General features: G+C 43.1%; 1 protein-coding gene across 1 annotated transcript in view; it reads right to left on the reverse strand.

The window, feature by feature from the left end:
* Positions 1-26,566, reverse strand: part of LOC126176107 (ATPase inhibitor mai-1, mitochondrial-like) — a 93,271-nt gene that overhangs the window by 34,902 nt on the left and 31,803 nt on the right. The window contains exon 2 of the mRNA XM_049923282.1: positions 26,148-26,292. Coding sequence (XP_049779239.1) covers positions 26,148-26,292 — 145 coding nt within the window. The remainder of the gene's footprint in view (positions 1-26,147; positions 26,293-26,566) is intronic.

A 26,566-nucleotide genomic window follows, 5' to 3' on the forward strand; every position in this document is an offset into this window, starting at 1 on the left:
CTAATCTGTGTTCTAATGACCAGTTGGGAGGAAAACAATGAGAGAATTGATGGAGCCACGCTTGTGGATGAATGTCGTTGCCAGAATTCTTAAATGTTTTGAATTTACGTGTAGTAATGAACAGCTTATAGTCAAAATCATCATGTCGGCGAGTCACATATCGGTCATTGTTACGTCGTGTCGGCGGTTCCATCTCAAAATTCGGTGCACCTTGCCAATTTCTTTCATAATTACCGAAATGCTCTGTGTTATTATATTGTGGCTTTTCCGTATTTCTATGTCCCTCTTCCAGTATTGGGGCGCGAGTGTCCTCTGAAATACGTAATTCTTGTATCACCTGCGTCAACTGATCTTGTACTTCCCGGATTTCTCTTTTATACTGTGTATTAATTTGATTTTGATTTTGTTTGAATTTTCTTATTTGTTCATAGTCTTCTGTGTCAGTGAAGGCTATGGGTCTTGTGTCATTCAGATCATCATCTACCTTTGTAGATAAGTTAGTGACCTGATCCGAAAGTTCAGCTACTTTCTCCGATAGTGAACACATTTCCTCAGTGTGTTTTTCTGAACCAAGTTTCAGAGTGTCCATTTGTGTTGAAATCGAATCTACTGTGTTCTTTAAGTTTTCCTGAGTTTTTGCCAGTTGCGTAACCGAATCGGTAGATGCAACTGAGTCAATTTTAGCCCACAAGGTCTCATGATTTTCATGAACAATGGTTTGCAGTTCTTTTATGGCTGCTTCGTGATTCTGTAATACATTCTCATGACGCAAAAAAATAGGTTGGAAATGCTCACAAATTTGTGTTTTTACGTCATTACAGACTTTCTGACATTTCGATTCTATTTTATGTAACTCAGTAGTTAAATCTTCACGTGTTTGTTCAAGCATATGTTCCACTGAGTCTAACTTTTGAAGCTTTTGTTCCATTGTGTCTAACTTTTGAAGATTCTGTCCCATTTGTTTCTGATTTTGTTCAAGCGTTGTGTCTAACTTTTGTAGCCTTTGTCCCATTTGTTGCATTAACTGTAATAACAATGCACTGGTGTCTGAAACATGTTCCTCAGTGCTTTTCGGCAGTGAATTTGCACCGGCAACATTCACATTTTGACAAGCGGAAAATGTGTCCTGACTCATTTGAGAAAACGGTGAGGACGCAAAACCTGAATCTACAGTATTTGCAAAATTGTGTCCTATCATTTCGGATTCCTGAGGCGAGCTGTTGCCGACCGATCGATCGACAATGCTTCCCTGTTCACTACCTGTTTCACTGCCTACGCCATTGTCTGACGCCCGCTCCATTTCCCTATGCACAGTTACCAAATTACTACTTTGAATATTAGTTAATTCACTACCCAGTGGTGCTGATAAGCTACGCTCGTCGTCACTATTATTTCTCAATTTAGTTTGGAGCCTAGTGTTACGTTTTTCACACGCCATTATTGTCACAATATTTCACACGACAACACAGAAAAGCACAACTTGAATAGCAAAAACAAGGGAACACATTAACATAGCACTGAAAATAATATCTAGTTAATTGCAGCAGCGAAATACTTGGCGCAAAGCTACATGCATGCCACAACTGTTTTACTGTACAACAATGAAAGACTGCAACTACAAAGGAGATTCTCTCTACAATTACGCGCTAGCAATAAACAAAAGCTACACTAAATACACAAACTACAAGAAAAAATCAGAAGATTCCAGTGAGGTATCCTAGGCTAAGGGTCGACATATGAAACGTCCCCTTTGAACAATTTTACAAGACTGTGCTTAACCTGGCACACAATAATTTTTTTAGCGCAACGCAATCTGACTTTCAATAACCCCTACAAAACAATGGCCCTGACTAACTTTAACCTATACCTTTTACAAATCACTTACCTCACAAAAATCTTCGCTGCTCGAACTACTGCAATACAGCGAGTGCCACTACTGCCAGCTAAATAAAAGATTCAAACTACTGAAGGTACTAACTACTGATAGGGATAGTTAGCAAATGAAAGATATTAATAGAGAACAAACAATGTATTTACCTTAATATTCATAATTGACATTCAGTCTTACAGATTATCAAAACTCCGCCATCTCTCTCCCCACGTCCACCACTGCTGGCGGCTCACCTCCAACTGTGCAACGCTACGCGCTGTTCCCCGCTGCCTAACACTACAATGGCAGACAACAATGCAAACTAGCCACAGACTGCACACAGCACAGCCAGTGAGTGACCTTCATACAGAGCGCTACGTAACGTTGCCAATAAGAAAACATAAACAGCAAGCTTACATAAAGAAAACATAAACAGCCCACTTACATAAAGAAAACATAAACAGCCTACTTACAACGTCGGCATGACACGAATACCAGACTAATCCCTTGCCTACATGTCGGTGCTTATACCACCGCATCGGAGTCGCGTTACTTTGCATATACGGTGCAGCAACGCCCTAACAGGGTAACTTCCTGATCGCCCCATGTATCTTTCAGTTTCGTTACACGACGACTGGGTCCCTGGGTCCTGTGTAATTTCATTTAAGTGATAGGGAGAGTCCGGATCCCTTGGACCCCCTCCCCCGCCCCCCTTCGGCCACGTCCTTGAATGTGAACCACGATCACAAATGTTCATCACATATTTTGAATGTCAGTTTGGTTCTACTCATTACATTCTATTACAACAGCTTTAATTTAATTTCATATTCCTTGCTACAAATAAGTAGCGAGTATAAAGATAACCGTCTCTGTAAATTCACGAAACCTGTTATTTCCGTGTTAAAATTTATACCGTGGCAGCTGATCCGTACGAGTTGTGCATGCTCGTGAGTTGTCAGTACTTGAAGACAAACAATGAAACATCCCCCGTTCTCACGTCCTCTAACCCCGCGGTGGCCGCGTTATTCCTCTGCCACGGGGTCAGCGGCCAACCTTAACTAACCTCACGGCCGAATTCACCAACGTCAATTAAAATTAAACACCTCTTAAAATGTTACCGTCTCTGCAAGTATCCAGCTCTTGGTTGCTAAATGCATGTTGTTGTCGTTGTGGTCTTCAGTCCTGAGACTGGTTTGATGCAGCTCTCCATGCTACTCTATCCCGTGCAAGCTTCTTCATCTCCCAGTACCAACTGCAACCTACATCCTTCTGAATCTGCTTAGTGTATTCATCTCTTGGTCTCCCCTACGATTTTTACCCTCCACACTGCCCTCCAATACTAAATTGGTGATCCCTTGATGCCTCAGAACATGACCTACCAACCGATCCCTTCTTCTGGTCAAGTTGTGCCGCAAACTTCTCTTCTCCCCAATCCTATTCAATACCTCCTCATTAGTTATGTGATCTACCAATCTAATCTTCAGTATTCTTCTGTAGCACCACATTTCTCTTCCTGTCCGAACTATTTATCATCCATGTTTCACTTCCATACAAGGCCACACTCCATACAAACACTTTCAGAAACGACTTCCTGACACTTAAATCTATACTCGATGTTAACAAATTTCTCTTCTTCAGAAACGCTTTCCTTTCCATTGCCAGTCTACATTTTATATCATCTCTACTTCGACCATCATCAGTTATTTTGCTCCCCAAATAGCAAAACTCCTTTACTACTTTAAGTGTCTCATTTCCTAATCTAATTCCCTCAGCATCACCCGACTTAATTCGAATACATTCCATTATCGTTTTGCTTTTGTTGATGTTCATCTTATATCCTCCTTTCAAGACGCTATCCATTCCATTCAACTGCTCTCCTAAGTCCTTTGCTGTCTCTGACAGAATTACAATGTGATCGGCGAACCTCAAAGTTTTTATTTCCTCTCCATGGATTTTAATACCTACTCCGAATTTTTCTTTTGTTTCCTTTACTGCTTGCTCAATACACAGATTGAATAACATCGGGGAGAGGCTACAACCCTGTCTTACTCCCTTCCCAACAACTGCTTCCCTTTCATGTCCCTCGACTCTTATAACTGCCATCTGGTTTCTGTACAAATTATAAATAGCCTTTCGCTCCCTGTATTTTACCCCTGCCACCTTTAGAGTTTGAAAGAGAGTATTCCAGTCAACATTGTCAAAAGCTTTCTCTAAGTCTACAAATGCTAGAAACATAGGTTTGCCTTTCCTTAATCTTTCTTCTAAGATTAGTCGTAAGGTCAGTATTGCCTCACGTGTTCCAGTATTTCTACGGAATCCAAACTGATCTTCCCCGAGGTCGGCTTCTACTAGTTTTTCCATTCGTCTGTAAAGAATTCGTGTTAGTATTTTGCAGCTGTGACTTATTAAACTGATTGTTCGGTAATTTTCACATCTGTCAACACCTGCTTTCTTTGGGATTGGAATTATTATATTCTTCTTGAAGTCTGAGGGTATTTCGCCTGTTTCATACATCTTGCTCACCAGATGGTAGAGTTTTGTCAGGACTAGCTCTCCCAAGGCCGTCGGTAGTTCCAATGGAATGTTGTCTACTCCGGGGGCCTTGTTTCGACTCAGGTCTTTCAGTGCTCTGTCAAATTCTTCACGCAGTATCATATCTCCCATTTCATCTTCATCTACATCCACTTCCATTTCCATAATATTGTCCTCAAGTACATCGCTTTTGTATAGACCTTCTATATACTCTTTCCATCTTTCTGCTTTCCCTTCTTTGCTCAGAACTGGGTTTCCATCTGAGCTCTTGATATTCATGCAAGTGGTTCTCTTTTCTCCGAAGGTCTCTTTAATTTTCCTGTAGGCAGTATCTATCTTACCCCTAGTGAGATAAACCTCTACATCCTTACATTTGTCCTCTAGCCATCCCTGCTTAGCCATTTTGCTCTTCCTGTCGATCTCATTTTTGAGACGTTTGTATTCCTTTTTGCCTGCTTCATTTACTGCATTTTTATATTTTCTCCTTTCATCAACTAAATTCAATATTTCTTCTGTTACCCAAGGATTTCTTCTAGCCCTCGTCTTTTTACCTACTTGATCGTCTGCTGCCTTCACTACTTCATCCCTCAAAGCTACCCATTCTTCTTCTACTGTATTTCTTTCCCCCATTCCTGTCAATTGTTACCTTATGCACTCCCTGAAACTCTGTACAACCTCTGGTTCTTTCAGTTTATCCAGGTCCCATCTCCTTAAATTCCCACCTTTTTGCAGTTTCTTCAGTTTTAATCTACAGGTCATAACCAATAGATTGTGGTCAGAGTCCACATCTGCCCCTGGAAATGTCTTACAATTTAAAACCTGGTTCCTAAATCTCTGTCTTACAATTATATAATCTATGTGATACCTTTTAGTATCTCCAGGGTTCTTCCATGTATACAACCTTCTTTCATAATTCTTAAACCAAGTATTAGCTATGATTAAGTTGTGCTCTGTGCAAAATTCTACCAGGCAGCTTCCTCCTTCATTTCTTAGCCCCAATCCATATTCACCTACTACGTTTCCTTCTCTCCCTTTTCCTACTACCGAATTCCAGTCACCCATGACTATTAAATTTTCGTCACCCTTCACTATCTGAATAATTTCTTTTATTTCATCATACATTTCTTCAATTTCTTCGTCATCTGCAGAGCTAGTTGGCATATAAACTTGTACTACTGTAGTAGGTGTGGGCTTCGTATCTATCTTGGCCACAATAATGCGTTCACTATGCTGTTTATAGTAGCTTACCCGCATTCCTATTTTCCTATTCATTATTAAAGCTACTCCTGCATTACCCCTATTTGACTTTGTGTTTATAAGTCTTGTTCCTCCTGCCACCGAACTTCACTAATTCCCACTATATCTAACTTTAACCTATCCATTTCCCTTTTTAAATTTTCAAACCTACCTGCCCGATTAAGTGATCTGACATTTCACGCTCCGATCCGCAGAACGCCAGTTTTCTTTCTCCTGATAACGACATCCTCTTGAGTAGTCCCCGCCCGGAGATCCGAATGGGGGACTATTTTATCTCCGGAATATTTTACGCAAGAGGACGCCATCATCATTTAATCATACAGTAAAGCTGCATGCCCTCGGGAAAAATTACGGCCGTAGTTTCCCCTTGCTTTCAGCCGTTCGCAGTACCAGCACAGCAAGGCCGTTTTGGTTATTGTTATAATGCCAGATCAGTCAATCATCCAGACTGTTGCCCTTGCAACTACTGAAAAGACTGCTGCCCCTCTTCAGGAACCACACGTTTGTCTGGCCTCTCAACAGATACCCCTCCGTTGTGGTTGCACCTACGGTACAGCTATCTGTATCGCCGAGGCACACAAGCTTCCCCACCAACGGAAAGGTCCATGGTTCATGGGGGGAGGGCTAAATGCATATTACTATAAAATATGCTGAGAACCGCAGGCCGCATGAATACTTGATTGGTGCTGCATGCGGACTGCAGTATGACGACCCTGTGCTAAAGTATATGAACAGTTAAGAATGAAAAAAGCCACCGAACTGAAAAGTGTCTAATGGAATGTCACGTGGAAGAAAGCAAAGGGACCGGCCGTTGTGGCCGAGAGGTTCTAGGCGCTTCAGCCCGGAACCGCGCGACCGTTACGGTCGCAGGTTCGAATCCTGCCTCGGGCATGGATGTGTGTGATGTCCTTAGGTTAGTTAGGTTTAAGTAGTTCTAAGTCTATGGGACTCATGACCTCAGATTTTAAGTCCCACAGTGCTTAGAGTAATTTGAACCTATCTTAAATTCAGTAAATACTAAACAAACTTTAACAATGAAAGAAATAAATCAATTAACCTTCGAATCAGTTTAACAAACTGCCCAGTATGAACACTATGGGAGGACCCTAATGGGAGGAAGACTGTGTAGAAGTAAAAGCGCCAGTATGTCATCTGCACAACTCGCTGATGCAAGATTAACGAAAATAAATTCCAGTTGGAGTTAAGTCACCAGCTTAGACTGCACATTCAAACATGTGATAAGCGAATACTGAGATTATGGATAGCGTTACCGTGTATTTCGAAAACTCGCCTGCGCTCCAAGCCAGCAGAGTGCAGCCACATATGGCCAGCAGCTTCCGTCTCTCTTGGTCAGCGTCCGCGCCACTCGATCCTCCGTTCCCGACTAAGCCCCTTCCACCTGCTGAGGACCCAAACTCTCACGAAATCGTAGGTGAAGGGGCTGAAGGTATATGTGACGGCCGAGAAATGCCACAATGTTTTCAAGAAATCGGGTAAAAGGCTGCTCGTTTGGCGTACACCACAATTTCGTTTACGAAGTTAGTATCAGACTTAAATTGTGTTATTTCCGGTTGACCGGTCTCTTCGTGCCCTACGCTAGGCAAACCGAGGCAGTCTCAGTGTCTGAATCACGATTTTGGAGCAAACCAGAGGCGCCGCCGTATGTTCTACTGGCACCAGGTCGCCGATCCTCAAGATTCCAGCCACAGAGCAGCCTAATTATCGTACTCGCTTATCTCCAGGGGGGTTCAGCCTTGCACTAATTTGCAAGTTGTGTTTAAGTGGAATGATAATGAGTTTAGGCTCGAAACCAGTCATCAAATAATAAACAAAATTAAAATTGCTACTCGAACGGTTTTCTGCAGTTTATTGCATAATTTGGTAAACCATGCAGATGGTGACGTCAGGCCTTCCAGAATCCTGGAAATTAGTGGATAGTAATAACTGGTTCGTCATATTTCCATGCTAAGACACATTCCAATGTTTGTCAACTCTTTTAAGAAACGATAAGGTAGACTGACGTGGTGTCTTAACCTGCATCTTCCTGAGTATTTACGTAAATAGTGTTGGGTTATGTGGCTGCGCATACACTCCAGGTAATCAGGCCTGATAAGTGGCTATAAATTTATGTTCTACAAGTCTATAGTTTTAATTGTTTAAGCTGGAAATACATTAAATGAGTTACCAAGCAGTGACGCTGACAGTTCTGCTGTACACTGTCTCTGGGTTGGATGACTGTCTGTTCATTGTAAGCAAACTAGTAGGGGGTAGAATTCCTCTTTAGCCTTTGGCAAGAATATGAAAAAATTTAAGTGACTGTAAATATGAGAATGCAAAGAATAACTATGTATTTCTAGAGGGTCTGGCTGTTTTGCTGCCAGATATATGCAGCATAACGCAGGTAATGTGTGTCGAGCAGGCTTAGACTATTACATAGTAAAGTTTTCGTATAATTGTAGTCCCGAGAGCATTCTGCAGTTTTGTCTACTGGGGTGCAATGCTAGCTTAGATGTTGTTGATCATATCATTTCTGGTGCTGGTTCCTAAAATTCCGATACATAAGTCTTACATTTTTTTTGTTGGTAGTGCACATGTTGTGGAAGACCGTACTTTTAATGAATTATTCGGTAATTGGGGGGGGGGGGGGCACAATACCATACCTCGATACTCTACTATGTGATGTATGTCTAACTTGGAAACCGATTATATAAACTATGATACTGGTAGTCGTATCATGGACTAGCTCTTGGTGTAATACCGTGTCGTTCTGCTGGGCGACTATTTGTCGTAAGCAAATCAGTACGGTAAGCATACACCGTGAAACTACTTGCGTGCGAGAAATTACCCACACCCAGAAAACTAATTGTGAGCTGTTCACGTCTTTAAGGTCTAAGCTATACATTTTAATATGCACAAATCGGTAACTCGATTTTTAAGGCCCCAGACCATCTGAATATGAAAGGAAGCTGACTAACAGAAACAATTTTTCAATTAACACATTCGTTTATTCAATAAACATATTCATAACAAACAGATTATGAAATATTGTGAAATGGCTTAAAACTCTACCACATGTACATTCTAATAAGTGGATTTCTATCGGTTCCGAAGTTACTTGACTGAACGATAAGGGTAAGCTCTCGTAATGGACGTTTCTATCTGAACATGTATTTCAAAGTTCCTTCATCCCAAACGAAAACAGTGACTGTAAACCTACTGGTTAATCAAGAAACTCGAACACCCAGTACTGTAAGGGTGGATCTGAGACAAGCGATTGTACAGAAGTCTGTAAGTTCGGACCAAGAGATGCCCTATCATACTGATGCTGCTACTTATGCTCACCATTATTAATCACCGACGACCATGGTTAATCCAACTGCTGTACGTATGACTCTGCCGTAGAGCAGCAGAGGGCGCGTTGCTGCTGCCGCAACTCAAAAAAATGTTCAAATATGTGTGAAATCTTATGGGACTTAACTGCTAAGGTCATCAGTCCCTAAGCTTAGACACTACTTAACCTAAATTATCCTAAGGACGAACACACACACCCACGCCCCGGGGAGGACTCGAACCTCCGCCGGGACCAGCCGCACAGTCCATGACTGCAGCGCCTGAGACCAGTCAGCTAATCCCGCGCGGCTGTCGCAACTCCGGATCATCTCCCAAGACGCGCATTGATCTCCATCTCCAATGTACACAGCTAATATGTACAAGATGTGCACAGCTCCATGTCTTTTCCAGTCTGTTCTCCTGTGCATGTAATCACTTACTCCACTAATTTTCATTAATTCCATGCCCTGCTATCACTTCCCATCAACGCTGCGTGCCCACCAATAGCGAGAAATGTATACATTACGCCCCAATAGCATCGATCCTTCCAGCACACAAAATCCCCCCCAAGGCAATGCGTCATGGTACATTGCAAATAACACAACAAAACGCCTTCTCACTTCTAAAAAACGGCCTCCACAGCTCCATCTCCATGGTGTCACTGACTGATTTACCAACACAATTCCACCACTGGGCGTGGTCTAGGTTGTAAATAAATAATAGCCAGAAAACTACTGGCTCGTTTCTGGTGTCTTGACTTCGCTGCAGACAGACGAGGCTCCTCATTCCCCTGATGGCAAAGGATCGGCTTTTTCGAAGCAGTTTCTGTGCAACGTGTCTCAAACCCAAGAGGCTGTGATTTTCCTCACACACAAAAATCATGCAGAAACGAGTCATCCCAGCACCATGTTAAATGAATGGAAATGAATACAGAAAGATTACAACATGTCCTGTCATTAGTCATTCAATACACTTTAAACAAATACATTGTTCATGGCATCTGCACCATTATCTCCCGTTAATTACCCAATCAACCTCGAACTGAATGGAAAAGGAATGCCAAATTGCTTGCCACATTTCATAACATCCTCCTGTCTATGAAAATTTTGTACAGTAAGTGACCCTCTTAAGTTATGCTGAGGGGTAGCAATAATAAAAATGTTGCAATCCACTTACTATCTGAAACTGGATAAATGCTCAAATGACAAGCCTTATTATTGACCATCAATATTGTCACTAGACTAACATTCGGGAGGACGACGGTTCAAACCCGCGTCTGGCCATCCTGATTTAGGTTTTCCGTGATTTCCCTAAATCGCTTCGGGTAAATGCCTGGACGGTTCCTTTGAAAGGGCACGGCCGACTTCCTTCCCTAATGGTCTCTTCCACCAAACCAACTAACCATCAATATTGTGCCAAACACACACACACACACACACACACACACACACACACACACACACACAATTTCAAACACCCCCAAGGAACCAACCTAAGCTTACTTTATTACAGGACTCGATGCTGAATACAGATTCTTAGAAACTATGGACTATACAATGGCAAATGAAGACTAGAATACCAGCTGAACAATATAAAGAACAAACTTTCCTCTCAGGTGAGGGTCAATATTATGTTATACACTTTGAATCTTTTATGGTGCCTGATTTTTAGTATGGCTGCTTGGCCACTCATCTTATTACACGCTGAATATAACTCACGCTATACCTAACAGTGTTTATAATATTTAAGAGTAGTTTCAGACTATCAAGCAGAACACGAGAATACTGATTATGTGTTATAAATATCATCACTGTAAGATGTGATCGACACAATGGAAAACTGATTCTTCATAAAGCCATGCTTTCAGATCACTTAAGCAACTAACTGAATGTTGAGTGAAATGCAGAATCTAAGATGATCAAGTGTTCGTACGTACTAAATTATTGCATCCGTGGAAACATGGTGTGAGTTTTAGATAAGTGTGGCAATGACAGACACAGAAATAAACATTCTGTGTGATTGCTAATTCTTAATCATAAAATGCACTGACAATATGTGCTAGATCAAATAACATAACATAACAAAAATGTGTGATAATAAATACTCAACAAGAAACTGACATCAATATAAAGGTTTACATGAAATGAACCTCATCTTTGAGTTTTACTCTCGTCTGGAACGTCACACGGGCACTGGGATTCACTTCTGTCGCATCAGTGTAGTGGAGGTTCACTGAGGCACAATGAACAGATGGCTGGCACACAGATTAGTTTGATGCAGCTATCTCGTCGTCACTCATAGCATGCGTGTCGCATCTGCCAGATGTAATCAATGCAGTGGACAGCAGGTGGACCTCCTCTTTGTCTTCTTTGGAACAGTCTATAGTGGGGGTGACAGTCAAGCTGGCTGCGACAATATCTCTCTCAGTGGCTAGCATTCACCCGCTGTGACAGTGCCCCTGGCACTCGGTGCTCCCGTTATGTCTGGCTGGCAGTACACACAGGTTGCTCTTGTGACACTACTCCTCGTATTTGTGTGGTTCTGCGCTGTACTTAAAGACCAGACTCAGTACACGACTTTCTACAATCTAAAATACATACTCTCATAAATATGGAGTGACACTAATAGTACACAAAAATATAATGACTATAAATGTCAAGTGTCCTCAAGTGTGAATGAAAATGCAAACAAATCTGATGACATTTAATTATGGCTGGTGTACTATACAGTTTAATCATTGTTTTATATATTTACTCTAATTTATTGTGACTGGCTAGTTATAGCAGATGACCTATGTCTTTCGTCTTATGATGCTATCATGAGAGAAGAATGGGTTAACAGCCCAAGTATTGAATGTGTTAGTATGTTACCATTTCCATCATGTCATAACTGAAGTATAATATGATGAGTTAATTTGCATGCATAGTAAACCTAGTTAACTATAAAACATCATGATTAATAAACTACCAGCCGGCCGATGTGGCCGAGCAGTTCTAGGCGCTTCAGTCCGGAACCGCGCTGCTGCTACAGTCGCAGATTCGAATCCTGCCTCGGGCATGGATGTGTGTGATGTACTTAGGTTAGTTAGGTTTAAGTAGTTCTAAGTCTAGGGGACTGATGACCTCAGATGTTAAGTCTCATAGTGCTTAGAGCCATTTGAACCATTTTGAGTAAATTACCAATATTCTGGATATAGATTGTGGTCCCTACTGTCGGATGACACCACCCTAACATATTTCGTTTTTGATTACCTTCCATTCCAACCATCTGTTTCGTTGTCTTTATTATCTGCTCTGTACTCCTCAGGACAAAATCTCACAACACTAACTAGATCCTACAGCAATTATTTATATATCTAATTTTTATCTCTCAATAAATTACTGTGTGCAACGCCGAGCTGAGATTCTCATGGTGTTATTTTCAGTTTCACATTAATTACACACCTACGTAGGTTTGATATCCCTTACAATTCCTTCATTGTTATAATACCTTCAGCGATCTCAGTACCTTCGACCTTCCCTTATTCATCGTGTTTTATCTCTCCTGCACACACAAACAAAAAGCATTTAGTAACCATTATATCCCGTATCTCATTACATACTGTTATTGGAGACTGGATTGTTGAAGACTGGTGAGCATCTCAGAATTCTGCAGCAAAACTCTTTATTCAAAAAAATGTTCAAATGTGTGTGTGAAATCTTATGGGACTTAACTGATAAGGTCATCAGTCCCTAAGCTTACACACTACTTAACCTAAATTATCCTAAGGACAAACACACACACCCATGCCCGAGGGAGGACTCGAACCTCCGCCGGAATGAGCCGCACAGTCCATGACTGCAGCGCCTGAGACCGCTCGGCTAATCCCGCGCGGCAACTCTTATTCCCACAGTCATCACTCGCCCATATCATCCTTCACACAACAATCAGTCTTGTTGCAGCCAAACACGTAACACTCATGCTGCTATAAAAAAAACAAAAAGTGTTTACAAAGAACACATAACTCTTATGGACGTTCTCTGACGTCAAACGACAACAAATTCATAGAACTCAACACATTCGCATCCACTCGCATCACTAGCGAAGACATCAATACACTTAAAATCATCGTCTATAACGCTGGTCGGCGCCGACAAAATAAAAGAGCGCATAACCCCAAACAATCAACTGATGACTAGACAGCTATAACAACTAAGAAATACGAAACGGCGATTGACGACCAGTACCGATGTCTCATTCCTCGCAACAGCCATCCGACATGAGGAAAACACTTGATATGTAACGTATCTCTTCCAGCTACAGACCCCTCCTCTGTAAAACATATACCGTCTGTCCGCATGAACTCAGTGAATTGACTGTGCACCTCACCACTTACAAATTTCTTTCGAATAGACCATATCACAATCTTTTTTAAGTACTAGCACATCGGGGTACGATAAAGATTTATATCAGTTCTCTCTCTTTCTCGTTGAATGATGTTCTTCTGTACATGCTCCTGTCATGTTTGTACAACATGCATTGACTTTGTTATCTGTACGGCCATACACAGTATGACAGTAATCCTTTTCTGGCATCTTTCCTTGCCTTTCCTGTCTTGCTGATTCTTGTATTTTTATCATTTTCGTCTGTCTGTGAAAGGCTTTATGTGGCAGATGTAGTGCACACCAACCGACTGCTTTGACTTTGTGATTTCTAACTTGTACATGTTGTGCATGTGCAATACGTCTAATCCCTAGTGGGCTTTTGTATAAAAGAAAAACTTCTGACACAATCGCTTCTGTTTGTTTCGCAGTCGAAATGATCTGACAAGGACCTTCTGTTCCACCTAAGGTTCGAAATCGGGTGGTATGCTGTGACGTTAGAACTCTGCATCCTGTGTCTCCATAGGATGTCTGTGTATCATTCTGATTTAAACTGTGCTCCATTTTATGAGATAATTCTATCAACTCGTTCTACTTGTACTAAAAAGTTCTTGCAGAGTGCATTCGATACAGCAAGTAAGTAACTCTATGTAATGGAGTGAGAGTCACAAATTTGGACGTGAGCTCCACGACAACTAATATGCACCAAAAGCCATGCTGTATTGCGGACAGTGATCCCATTAAGTCTGCTTCTGCTAAGTATCGCAGTTTATTGGGCACAGTTAGATAGCGCAGTCTCTGCTTCGTCTGAGTACTTGGTTTCGCCTTTTGGCATGCCTTGCAAACGGAAAGGAATTTATTGATCCTCTGCTCCATGTTACTGAAATTGCATAAGGTTTTCCATTTCTGAAAACATTTCTTCATCCGAAAATGCTCGTAGCAGAGGTAGATATACAATATCACTTTGTTTATTGGTTCTTCCGGAATGCAAAGGGCCCACAGTGAGCCAAGAACACCCTAAGGTGGAATAGGTCCCCCTTTCCAACGAAATAAAATAGTTTGATTATGACTTCTCCTTTAGCCATTTAAGTGCTGGACCCTTGTCATGTTCTTTATTATCTCCTTTAATGACATGATAATGTAATTCTCGAAGGCCACATTTCTCAGATTAACTGAAGTGATTGCCTTCAAATTGAAGACAATGAGCTGAAGACATTGAATATCCTTGGCTATCTGTTTCTTCAGACCCACCGGCGAACGAGACAGTGCACTGGCTATTATGTTTGTTTTGCCAGGCACGTAAGTGGTTGTGAAGTCGAATTCTTGCGGATAAAGAACCCACGATATCAGTCTATTGTGGGTTAACTTGGTTGTCAGCAGACACGCTAGCGCTGGGTGATTGCCATACACTCTCGTTTTGTGTCTGAAGAGGAAGTCGCACAACTTCTTAAAACCCCAAACAATAACTAAAGCCTCGAGCTCAGTCACTCAATAAATTATTATGCGTTTTGAAAGCACATGACTAGCAGATGCTATTGTCTTCTTCATGGTCTCTCCATCTTCCTCAGCTCCTGGAATATCATGACTCCAATCCCTGTCTTCGAGCGGTCAGTCGTCATGCAGAAATCAGCAGATAATTTGGGCAGTGTGAGTACCAGTGAATTTTACAATGCCTGAAATTCGCTCTCTGCATTTGCAACCCACACACACTGTGTCTTCTACCACGTTAACCCACAGAACCTTGGAGTTGCTAGCGTCTCCATTCCGACAAATTAAAAAAAAAATTATGACCTTGAGATATCTTCTTGAATTCTTTCCGGTGTAAGGCGTCGGAAACTATACGATAGCTCTACCTTTTCCGGGTTCGGTGTTACTCCTTCCGCTGACACAATATGTCATAAAAACACTGCCTCTGTGTGCTAAACGGGATTTCTCTAAACAGACGGTTACTCAGCGGTTCCTTAGAAAAGTGAACGACACCTTTAGGGCTCTGTTGTGATCACTCTTTGGCATTCAAAAAGTCGTCAATAAAAACATGTAATGTCTTGCTTCACTGGTTCGTCAAGAAATTCGTTTAGCCTGCGAATAACTCGAGCCTAAGATATATTTAGACCGAAACGTAGTCGTTAAAACTGATAGCATAAACCGAAAGCTATAAACACAGCGTATCAGCAGTAAGAAGGGTGCAGTGCTATCTGGCAAAAACTTAATCTCACATGATCTATGAGAAGGCTTTCACCCTGTGAAATCTTTTAGTTCTTCTAATTTCACTTGTCTATCTGTCTCCCACGTGATGATAGTACCAATCTGCCTTGAATTTAATAGACCCTCCCTCTTTTCAGCGACTCGCAGAGGGCTGTTATAAATTGATACTGAATGTTCGATGACACCATCTTGCAACATTTGTTCTATTTCTTGGCTCAATTTCGTTCTGTATGCGGGTGGGAATGCGTAGGGAGGTACAAATAACTTGTTGCGGTCCTTCACGCCGAAAGTGTACTGAAAACTGTTGATTGTCCCAGTCTTTGGTAGAAATACCTCTTGATTATCGGCTAGTATTTCCTTCAACTCTTCTCAACCTTCTCTGCTGATGTCCGTAAACTATTCTAGCCATTCGTTGATAGTGTAATCAGTTTCCCTTTTTATCGATTCTTCTTCGTATACTGAATCCTCTTCATCTTAGCCTTCCCAGTCTGCATTCCTTCTTTTCCAGTCTCCTCTGTTCATACACAGTTTCAAACAGCTCGCCAGTATGTGTACGCGAATGGCTTGTACCTCAAAACGAAGCTTACCATTATTTCTTTTTTGCCAAATGACTTCGGCGCACCCCAAGTCTAATAGTGTATTGTAGTCACTGAGGAAGTCCAAACTGATGATTAAATACATTTTCAGTTTAGGGAACAGAAGAAATTTCCTAAAAGTGTGTGCCCTAGGCACACTATTTCGGGTCTCGCCTGCCTTTATACTTCTACACATATCAAAAAAAGTTTTGCACCACCTCTGTTCCGAGAGCTCCAGAAACTGTACAGAAATTGGAATAGAGATCAACATAAACATCATTTCCGCCCTTTTTATTGCTCATGAAAACCACGCATTGCATGTTGTGCCACCATACAGCGAAACCTTCAGAGGTGGTGGTCCGGACGGCTGTACACACCGGTACCTCTAATACCGAGTAGCACATCCTCTTGCATTGATGCATGCCTGTATTCGTCGTGGCATACTATCCACAAGTTCATCGAGGCACGTTGGTCCAGATTATCCCATTCCTCAACGGCGATTTTCAATCTATCCCAGGCAACTTTATTGCTGTGTGCATTTATCTACCGACACCGGGCAAGCGACTTTCAATTAAAACGTCTCCCCTGTATGGCGATATACACTACTGGCCATTAAAATTGCTACACCACGAAGATGACGTGCTACAGACGCGAAATTTAACCGACAGGAAGAAGATGCTGTGATATGCAAATGATTAGCTTTCAGAGCATTCACACAAGGTTGGCGCCGGTGGCGACACCTACAACGTGCTGATATGAGGAAAGTTTCCAACCGATTTCTCATACACAAACAGCAGTTGACCGGCGTTGCCTGGTGAAACATTGTTTCGATGCCTCGTGTAAGGAGGAGAAATGCGTACCATCACGTTTCCAGCTTTGATAAAGGTCGGATTGTAGCCTATTGCGATTGCGGTTTATCGTATCGCGACATTGCTGCTCGCGTTGGTTGAGATCCAATGGCTGTTAGCAGAATATTGAATCGGTGGGTTCAGGAGGGTAATACGGAACGCCGTGCTGGATCCCAACGGCCTCGTATCCCTAGCAGTCGAGATGACAGGCACCTTATCCGCATGGCTGTAACGGATCGTGCAGCCACATCTCGATCCTTGAGTCAACAGATGGGGACGTTTGCAGGACAACAACCATCTGCACGAACAGTTCGACGACGTTTGCAGCAGCATGGACTATTAGCTCGGAGACCATGATTGTGGTTACCCTTGACGCTAAAAAAAATGGTTCAAATGGCTCTGAGCACTATGGGACTTAACATCTGTGGTCATCAGTCCCCTAGAACTTAGAACTACTTATACCTAACTAACCTAATGACATCACACACATCCATGCCCGAGGCAGGATTCGAACCTGCGACCGTAGCAGTCGCGCGGTTCCGGACTGCGCGCCTAGAACCGCTAGACCACCGCGGCCGGCCCCTTGACGCTGCATCACAGACAGGAGTGCCTGCGATGGTGTACTCAACGACGAACCTGGGTGCACGAATGGCAAAACGTCATTTTTTCGGATGAATCTAGGTTATGTTTGCAGCATCATGATGGTCGCATCCGTGTTTGGCGTCATCGCGGTGAACGCACATTGGAAGCGTGTATTCGTCATCGCCATACTGGCGTATCTCCAGGCGTGATGGTATGGGGTGTCATTGGTTACACGTCTCAGTCACCTCTTGTTCGCATTGATGGCACTTTGAACAGTGGACGTTACATTTCAGATGTTTTACAGCCCATGTCTTTACCCTTCATTCGATCCCTGCGAAACGCTACATTTCAGCAGGATAATGCATGACCGCATGTTGCAGCTCCTATACAGGTCTTTCTGGATGCAGAAAATGTTCGACTGCTACCCTGGCCAGCACATCCTCCAGATCTCTCACCAACTGAAAACGTGTGGTGAATGGTGACCGAGAAACTGGCTCGTCACAATACGCCAGTCACTACTCTTGATTAACTGTAGTATCGTGTTGAAGCTGCATGGGCAGCTGTACCTGTACACGCCATCCAAGCTCTGTTTGACCCAATTCCCAGGCGTATCAAGGCCATTATTACGGCCAGAGGTGGTTGTTCTCAGGATCTATGCACCCAAATTGCGTGAAAATGTAATCTCATGTCAGTTCTGGTACAATATATTTGTCCAATGAATACCCGTGTATCATCTGCATTTCTTCTTGGTGTAGCAATTTTAATGGCCAGTAGTGTACTAATGAATGTAGGAGTACAGGCTCTAGGCAAGTCGTCGACGATTTATGGAAGTTTGGGTCTCGGCGTGAGTCTTACTCGTATAGCCTAATGATAAGGCGACTGATCGCGATAAGCGGGAAATCTGGATTCGAGTCCCAGTCAGACACAAATTTTCGTTGTCGTCATCCCATTATACATCCGATGGTTCTCCATATTCGCAAGTGCGAATACATTTCCTGTGTATAGAAATATGTTATCTGTATAAAATCGTTTTCCAGCTAGTGCTCCAAGACTGTACACTTCTGATGGAAGCTGCTTTCCTGTTTTCTGCGTCTGGAGCGCTCCCTCGAGAAACATTATCTAGCCCAGCAGTGTCCTCTGAAAACATAATTTGGCCCAGCCGAAACGCAATCATTGTCCTTGTTCCTTTTGCTTGAAAGAGCCCCTTATCCAACGGCACAAATTCCTTTACCAACGAGGCACGCCACTGTTGACGTTCTCTCGCCTCCTCCTAATGCACGGACCGGCCACAGATGTTGACTCCTGGCCGGAAATCCCTGGTGCGATATGAATCTCCCCTTCAGGTCAACTGCCAGGTAAACGAAGATACACTTCTTCGTCCCAATCGTTCCCCCGGCTCGCACAGAGACTCCGAACCCAGCATGCAGGTCAGACATGTCTAAAAGAACAGACATCACATGTATAATTAAGGCTAGGACGGCCAATGATCCCTTCAGTGCGGCTGCACACCAAGTTCGAACTCTTACGGGAATCGGCAAAATGCCGCAAATAATGAAGATAATGGCGAAAAGGCTCTACACTAGTAGTGTGTGGACAAATTGAGAATTTTGGTCCGATGGGAGGCGTGCTAAGGTAAAGTCCAGGTGAATTAGGAAAAATGGGGGAAAAAATTTATAAAGTTTTGAAATTTTTGGATAATACTCACTCATAGGCGATGTAGAAGTATAAAACAGAAAAGTTCCCGTGCCTATAGGGAGAGCTTCTCCCTCCCCCACCCCTTAATGTAATTAATTTTCCTTTTTTCAAACTTTACGAAAAACGTTTCATTTAACGAAGTTATCTGTCTGACAGAAAATACTTCTGGTATAATTCTACTCAGACAAGGTCAAATGCATGTTTAAGCAAGGTAATTAGTTTATGAGTGCTAAAATTTGAAGGTAAAAAAGTGAAATTTCTTTTAAAAAAGAGTTTTATATATGGGACAATTTTGCTTTTTAGTCTTTTACTTTTGATTTATGCAACTTAAATTATTGGAATGAAAATCAAATTTCATGAAAATTAAGAATTACTGTAAAACTAATCGACAATTACTTTTGTTGTAATATATTTACAATACATGTATAGCATGTAGACATTGGCCGGCCAGTGTGGCAGAGCGGTTCTAGGCGCTTCAGTCTGGAACCGCGCGACCGCTACGGTCGCAGGTTCGAATCCTGCCTCGGGCATAGATGTGTGTGATGTCCTTAGGTCAATTAGGTTTAAGTAGTTCTAAGTCTAGGGGACTGATGACCTCAGATGTTAAGTCCCATAGTGCTCAGAGCCATTTCTTTTTTTGTAGACATTGAAAATATCACAATATCTATCAAACAAATATATTCTTGTAAATATTTTTTTTACATAAAATCATGAGCCATGTCTTCTGCCAGATCACTGCGAGGCACATAAGTGCAGCTTTGGCCACGACAGTTTTTGCACATTGTTTGCAATGTAGGTCAGCCTTCACACATCCGCGCTTTCTTCCGCAGCCTTGAGTGCAGTCGCATGAAATCAGTAGCATTATTTTCTCTGGAGCAGTCGTTTCATGTGAATCGGGCAGAGGGATGAGTTTGATTCCCTCCAGCCCCAGTTTCTGGGATCAAAGTTGTTCCCCAGTCATAGCTGGACTTCTACGTAAACTCGGTAAGAGTGGAGGCGTCCTGCATCAGTAGTGGGAGGCAAACGAGAGAGTATGAGAGCATTGTTTGCCTGACCCACAAGTACATTAAAGCGTTTAAATCGAATTGGATTTCAGTTGTCGTCATCAGGACTCTCTAATGTTTTTGTGTAGAGAAAGTATAAATTCCTCTTCTGCTTTTGCAGTAATATCGGGAGAGGAAGCAGGATCGTTGAATATCCGTGGAATATTATGAAGATGGGGATACTGGTTGAGTATTGGGAAAGCTTGCAGGTTTCCTTTCCCAAACAAGGCCGAAGTACTGTCCCAACCACTTACTGCATGAAGAAACAGTATTGAATTCTTGTATTCATGATGCTACCGTTACCATCCTTCGTCAGGTTTATGTCTGTGTCGTCTGCTTTTGCAACAATTTCATGTGCACCGTCATTCTCAATCCTGGTTTCAATACCAAAACTGCCTAGATTTTGCACAAGCTGTGAAATAAACATTTCCTTATTGCTGAGGTTACTAAGAAAGGCGGACTGTGATTCAACACATAACGTCCCTTCATTAAAGAAAATTTCTCGTGAGGTCCGCCTCATCGTTCACCTTTGACGTTCAATAGTTTTTATGTTTAGAGAACTTTCTGAATAATCGTAAAATACAACGGCAACGTCATCTCTATAATGTCTCTGAATATAGGCTATTAAGGTTTTATAAATGTCACCAGAAGTTCCATTCTCAAGCCACACGACGTGGTGGATAAGAAACACTCTCTCTAGAACAAAGAACTTCAATCATTATTGTCAATATTCATTTAAGGTATTTGACTGAAAAGAAGCTACAGCGACGACTTTTTTGTCTTCCTCATCAATCCACTGCTGTCAAACTGAGATATTGGTACACTCGATAATTTGTACATGAAGCAATCCTTTAAATCATCAGGTCAATGAAACGTGCGCAGCATTCACAGAAAGAAATGCGTTGTATCTACTTCAGTTATATTTTTTTTCAAGCCTAACAGGTGACATGCACATTGTCCTAACCATGGTGGATCGCTTAAGCTTCAGAGAACCAAATTTTGGCGAGAGAGCAAGTATTGTTCGAACGCTCCTTCAGCAACAGACAAAGCTTTGTAACAGTCTATACTTCCTGAGAAGCTACTAATGTCGATCCTAATGAATACAGCTACTCCTTATAAACATATACTGGGGGATTTTTTGGCATTGTGGCGAACAAGACCCCGTCTCCGAAGTGTTCAGTCAGTTTGTTATTAGAGTTTTTATAGTCATTGTCTCTTTTCCTGGGAGACATTCATTAATTTTCTGCAGCAAATCTAGCAGTGAAAATAGACATACCTCTGAACTATCTATAAATTTGCGTAATTCTTGAAAAGCGGCATCAAAATTGACATTTTGAGGGCGATCTCGTTTTCGAACAGAGGAGGAGCTCGACACTAATTAAGCTTTCTCTGCTTTCTTAAGCAGCGTGTGCTTCACAGTTAAATTAAAGAGCGAACTTCCAAACATCCCACGGCGTTTGTGGCATGGTGTTTTTGTTTCCACCTTTATGTCAAATCTTTTGCACATATGAAACAGTATTTTTTGAAATTGAATGGATAAGAGGGAGAGGATCTCGAACTTGTATCATCTACTTGTGCAACATTCTGATTACTTAGTTTCCTTCTATTACGTTCCTTCACATAGACATACTTAAACCAGTCCAGCGTTCTGTAAAAAATTATGAGCCCCATCCTTCCGTTCCTTGTTGACGCATATCAGAGTTTCCAAGCCCTATTGATCTCTCTCCTTCCGAAACAGACTTACCACAGGTAAAACCGGTAGTAGAATCCAGCATCATTGTTTTCTCAGTTCGGGCAAAAAAATGAGACCAAGAAGCACTTAATATCAACACAAAGTGATGACTACTATCACAAAAACAGAACCCTCTGGCGCTACTTTGACAGTTCACAACGTTAACTCAGCTGAAATGGGCTCCTGGATAGGAAGAAACGGCACCGACAATAGAGGTAGGGGAGCGCTGAGGGAATGGGAAGGGGAACTTGACGTTTTCATTGTTACTTACTCCTGTTTTCAACAATACTGATCGCAAAAGAAATACCATCAAGTAGAATATAGAGGCTATTCAATATTTCCATACACCTAATTATGCTTTTTATTTATATACTTTGCTAAGTAATAAAGACTACAAACTGTTACGTTAACAGAATCCTTATCCAATTCTTATACCTCAAATACTACTCGTATAAATAAAAAGATGCACAAGATCTTTTTCGTGTACAATTTTGCGGGGAATATATTAACTAAAAGAGCTGTGTTCGAAAAATGAGCCTTTTGCGTATAAATTTAAAATATGGTATGAATTGATTTCCGGGGGACATAAAATGGGACGCGCCGACCCTACGAAGGGGAACTATTCTGTTTCTTATTACTACATTCCATATGAGTATTTTCCCGAAGTTTCAAAACCTTGTACATTTTCCCCCATTTGCTGATTTTCTTACTAATTTGCCTGGGGTTGTAGTCCTTGAAGTTGTGGTAACCTCTCTGTCCAGATGGTGTAGTGGTTAGCATATTTACCTAGTCAGCAGGAGGCCTGGGTTCAAATCCCAGTCCAGCACAAATTTCCAACTTTCCCCATTGATATAAATCAATGCCCACTTGCAACTAATACTTTAATCTCTGTATGTCTTGATTCATAGTGGCTGCAGGACCAAAATTGATGTAAGTCCTTTCCGACATGTCCAAAAGAACAGACACCACGTACGTAATTAAGGCAACGACGGCCAATGATTTCTTCAGTGCAGATGCTTAAAGGAATCGACAAAAAGCCACGAGTAATGCGCATGATGTGCAAGGGATTACTACATCAGTGGTGTGCGGATAAGTTGAGTATTTGGGTCTGACGGGAGGCGTGTTAGGGTAGTCCGTGGAGCTGCGATGACCACTTTGTCCAGATGGCACAGTGGTCAGCATATCTGCCTAGTAATCAGAAGACCCGGGTTTGAACCTCAGTCGAGCACAAATTGTCAACTTCCTCCAATGATTTAAATCAATGCCCACTGGCAGCTAATGTCTTTAATTCCTTTGTGTCTGGATTTTGTTTGTCGAGAGGTGTGACCTATGCAGTCCGTATCAGTTAGTACCTTTTTACAACCACTTTTCTGGCGCCATGTTAAATGCAACGAGTGGTGCACTATTATTTGTAGATAAGTTAGATAGCGATGAAATACCAATAAATGGGCAACTTCACTCATGGTGTGGTTGTGGGTATGTCCAAACATGATAACTCCTTTTAGCCATTATTTTGCGACTCCACATTGACCCATCTTATTGTGCTGATTCTGTAAAACAGAATGGCACATATTGGATGGTTATAATTGAAGTGCAGTATCACAGAGGTCCAGTGTGGGTTATAATTATCGTCAGGCATCGAAACTTGGTAAATATTCGAACGTCTTAATGTTGAACCGAATTATGCTGAAAAAAAAAATAGTTCCAGTTTTGGCCACCAGGTGCAAATTTGGCGCCAGACGGAGTGGCCGAGCGGTTCTAGGCGCTTCAGTCCGGAACCGCGCGACTGCTACGGTCGCAGGTTCGAATCCTGCTTCGGGCATGGATGTGTGTGATGTCCTTAGGTTAGTTAGGTTTAAGTAGTTCTAAGTCTAAGGGACTGATGATCTCGGATGTTAAGTCCCATAGTGCTCAGAGCCATTTGAACCTTTTTTTTTTTTTTGTCATTTTGGCGCTGTGAATGCAAGAAAAACTGTTTCAAATGGCTCTGAGCAGAAAAGATCAAACAAGCGGGAAAGGGATAATGTTGATTTTATTATTAATCGCCGCTTACACCATTGGTTCAGTATGAGTGTAAGATACGTCAACGAGATACTGTATGTCGCCAGATTTGCAACTGGAAGTCAAAACTGGAAGTAGCTTTTTTTTCCCAGCTTAAACCTGTTCCGCATTAACGCGTTAGCGTACCTACCAAGTTTCGCTGCCACGTGATAATTACAGCGCACGCTGGACCTCCGTAAGTTTCTGCACTTATAACCGCCCGGTACGAACGACTTCAGTGCCAGGACTTCCGTCCGCAGTGCAGGGTAATGTGACCACCTGGTACGAGGCCTACACCATCTACAGCATTCCAATTCGGCCAGTATGCCGTTTCCAGGGAGTGACTAATACACTCCTGGAAATTGAAATAAGAACACCGTGAATTCATTGTCCCAGGAAGGGGAAACTTTATTGACACATTCCTGGGGTCAGATACATCACATGATCACACTGACAGAACCACAGGCACATAGACACAGCCAACAGAGCATGCACAATGTCGGCACTAGTACAGTGTATATCCACCTTTCGCAGCAATGCAGGCTGCTATTCTCCCATGGAGACGATCGTAGAGATGCTGGATGTAGTCCTGTGGAACGACTTGCCATGCCATTTCCACCTGGCGCCTCAGTTGGACCAGCGTTCGTGCTGGACGTGCAGACCGCGTGAGACGACGCTTCATCCAGTCCCAAACATGCTCAATGGGGGACAGATCCGGAGATCTTGCTGGCCAGGGTAGTTGACTTACACCTTCTAGAGCACGTTGGGTGGCACGGGATACATGCGGACGTGCATTGTCCTGTTGGAACAGCAAGTTCCCTTGCCGGTCTAGGAATGGTAGAACGATGGGTTCGATGACGGTTTGGATGTACCGTGCACTATTCAGTGTCCCCTCGACGATCACCAGTGGTGTACGGCCAGTGTAGGAGATCGCTCCCCACACCATGATGCCGGGTGTTGGCCCTGTGTGCCTCGGTCGTATGCAGTCCTGATTGTGGCGCTCACCTGCACGGCGCCAAACACGCATACGACCATCATTGCCACCAAGGCAGAAGCGACTCTCATCGCTGAAGACGACACGTCTCCATTCGTCCCTCCATTCACGCCTGTCGCGACACCACTGGAGGCGGGCTGCACGATGTTGGGGCGTGAGTGGAAGACGGCCTAACGGTGTGCGGGACCGTAGCTCAGCTTCATGGAGACGGTTGCGAATGGTCCTCTCCGATACCCCAGGAGCAACAGTGTCCCTAGTTTGCTGGGAAGTGGCGGTGCGGTCCCCTACGGCACTGCGTAGGATCCTACGGTCTTGGCGTGCATCCGTGCGTCGCTGCGGTCCGGTCCCAGGTCGACGGGCACGTGCACCTTCCGCCGACCACTGGCGACAACATCGATGTACTGTGGAGACCTCACGCCCCACGTGTTGAGCAATTCGGCGGTACGTCCACCCGGCCTCCCGCATGCCCACTATACGCCCTCGCTCAAAGTCCGTCAACTGCACATACGGTTCACGTCCACGCTGTCGCGGCATGCTACCAGTGTTAAAGACTGCGATGGAGCTCCGTATGCCACGGCAAACTGGCTGACACTGACGGCGGCGGTGCACAAATGCTGCGCAGCTAGCGCCATTCGACGGCCAACACCGCGGTTCCTGGTGTGTCCGCTGTGCCGTGCGTGTGATCATTGCTTGTACAGCCCTCTCGCAGTGTCCGGAGCAAGTATGGTGGGTCTGACACACCGGTGTCAATGTGTTCTTTTTTCCATTTCCAGGAGTGTAGTTATTCCGGTAAGCTTATAACTGTGATGTTGTTGTTGTTGTAGTTGTGGTCTTCAGTCCTGAGACTGGTTTGATGCAGCTCTCCATGCTACTCTATCCTGTGCAAGCTTCTTCATCTCCCAGTATGTACTGCAGCCTACATCCTTCTGAATCTGCTTAGTGTATTTATCTCTTGGTCTCCCTCTACGATTTTCACCCTCCATGCTGCCCTCCAATACTAAATCTGTGATATAAAATCTTAAATAAGAAAATGTGATGCAGATTACCGTCCGTCTCGTAACGTAGGCGTGTGCGGATACTGACCATCTTGCGGAAGTAGACGTTCTCGCGGGCGGCGCCAGCCTCGCCGATGCGGCCGCCCGCATCCCGGATGGAGCCGGCGCTCCTGCCGCGATTGCTCCCTTCGTCGTCCTCACTCGCCTCGGACGCGAGGCGCCGCTGCTGCCGGCTGCCCCACCGCTCCCGTCATTCTTCGCACCTCATACTCCTCGCTTTCCTTACAACTAGTCACGTTTTTTACACTCGCTGACAACCCACACTAATACCCGTTAATCACGCAAATAATGATAACACTAAAAATAATGTAGTAAGGTCACCCGAAGACCAGTATCAGTTGCAAAGCAATTTAGAAAAGATTGCTGTATGGTGTGGCAGGTGACGCTAAATAACGAAAAGTGTGAGGTGACACACATGAGTTCCAAAAGAAATCCGTTGGAATTCGA

Source organism: Schistocerca cancellata, chromosome 1 (genome assembly GCF_023864275.1).
Source record: "Schistocerca cancellata isolate TAMUIC-IGC-003103 chromosome 1, iqSchCanc2.1, whole genome shotgun sequence".
NCBI classification, from domain to species: Eukaryota; Metazoa; Arthropoda; class Insecta; order Orthoptera; family Acrididae; genus Schistocerca; species Schistocerca cancellata.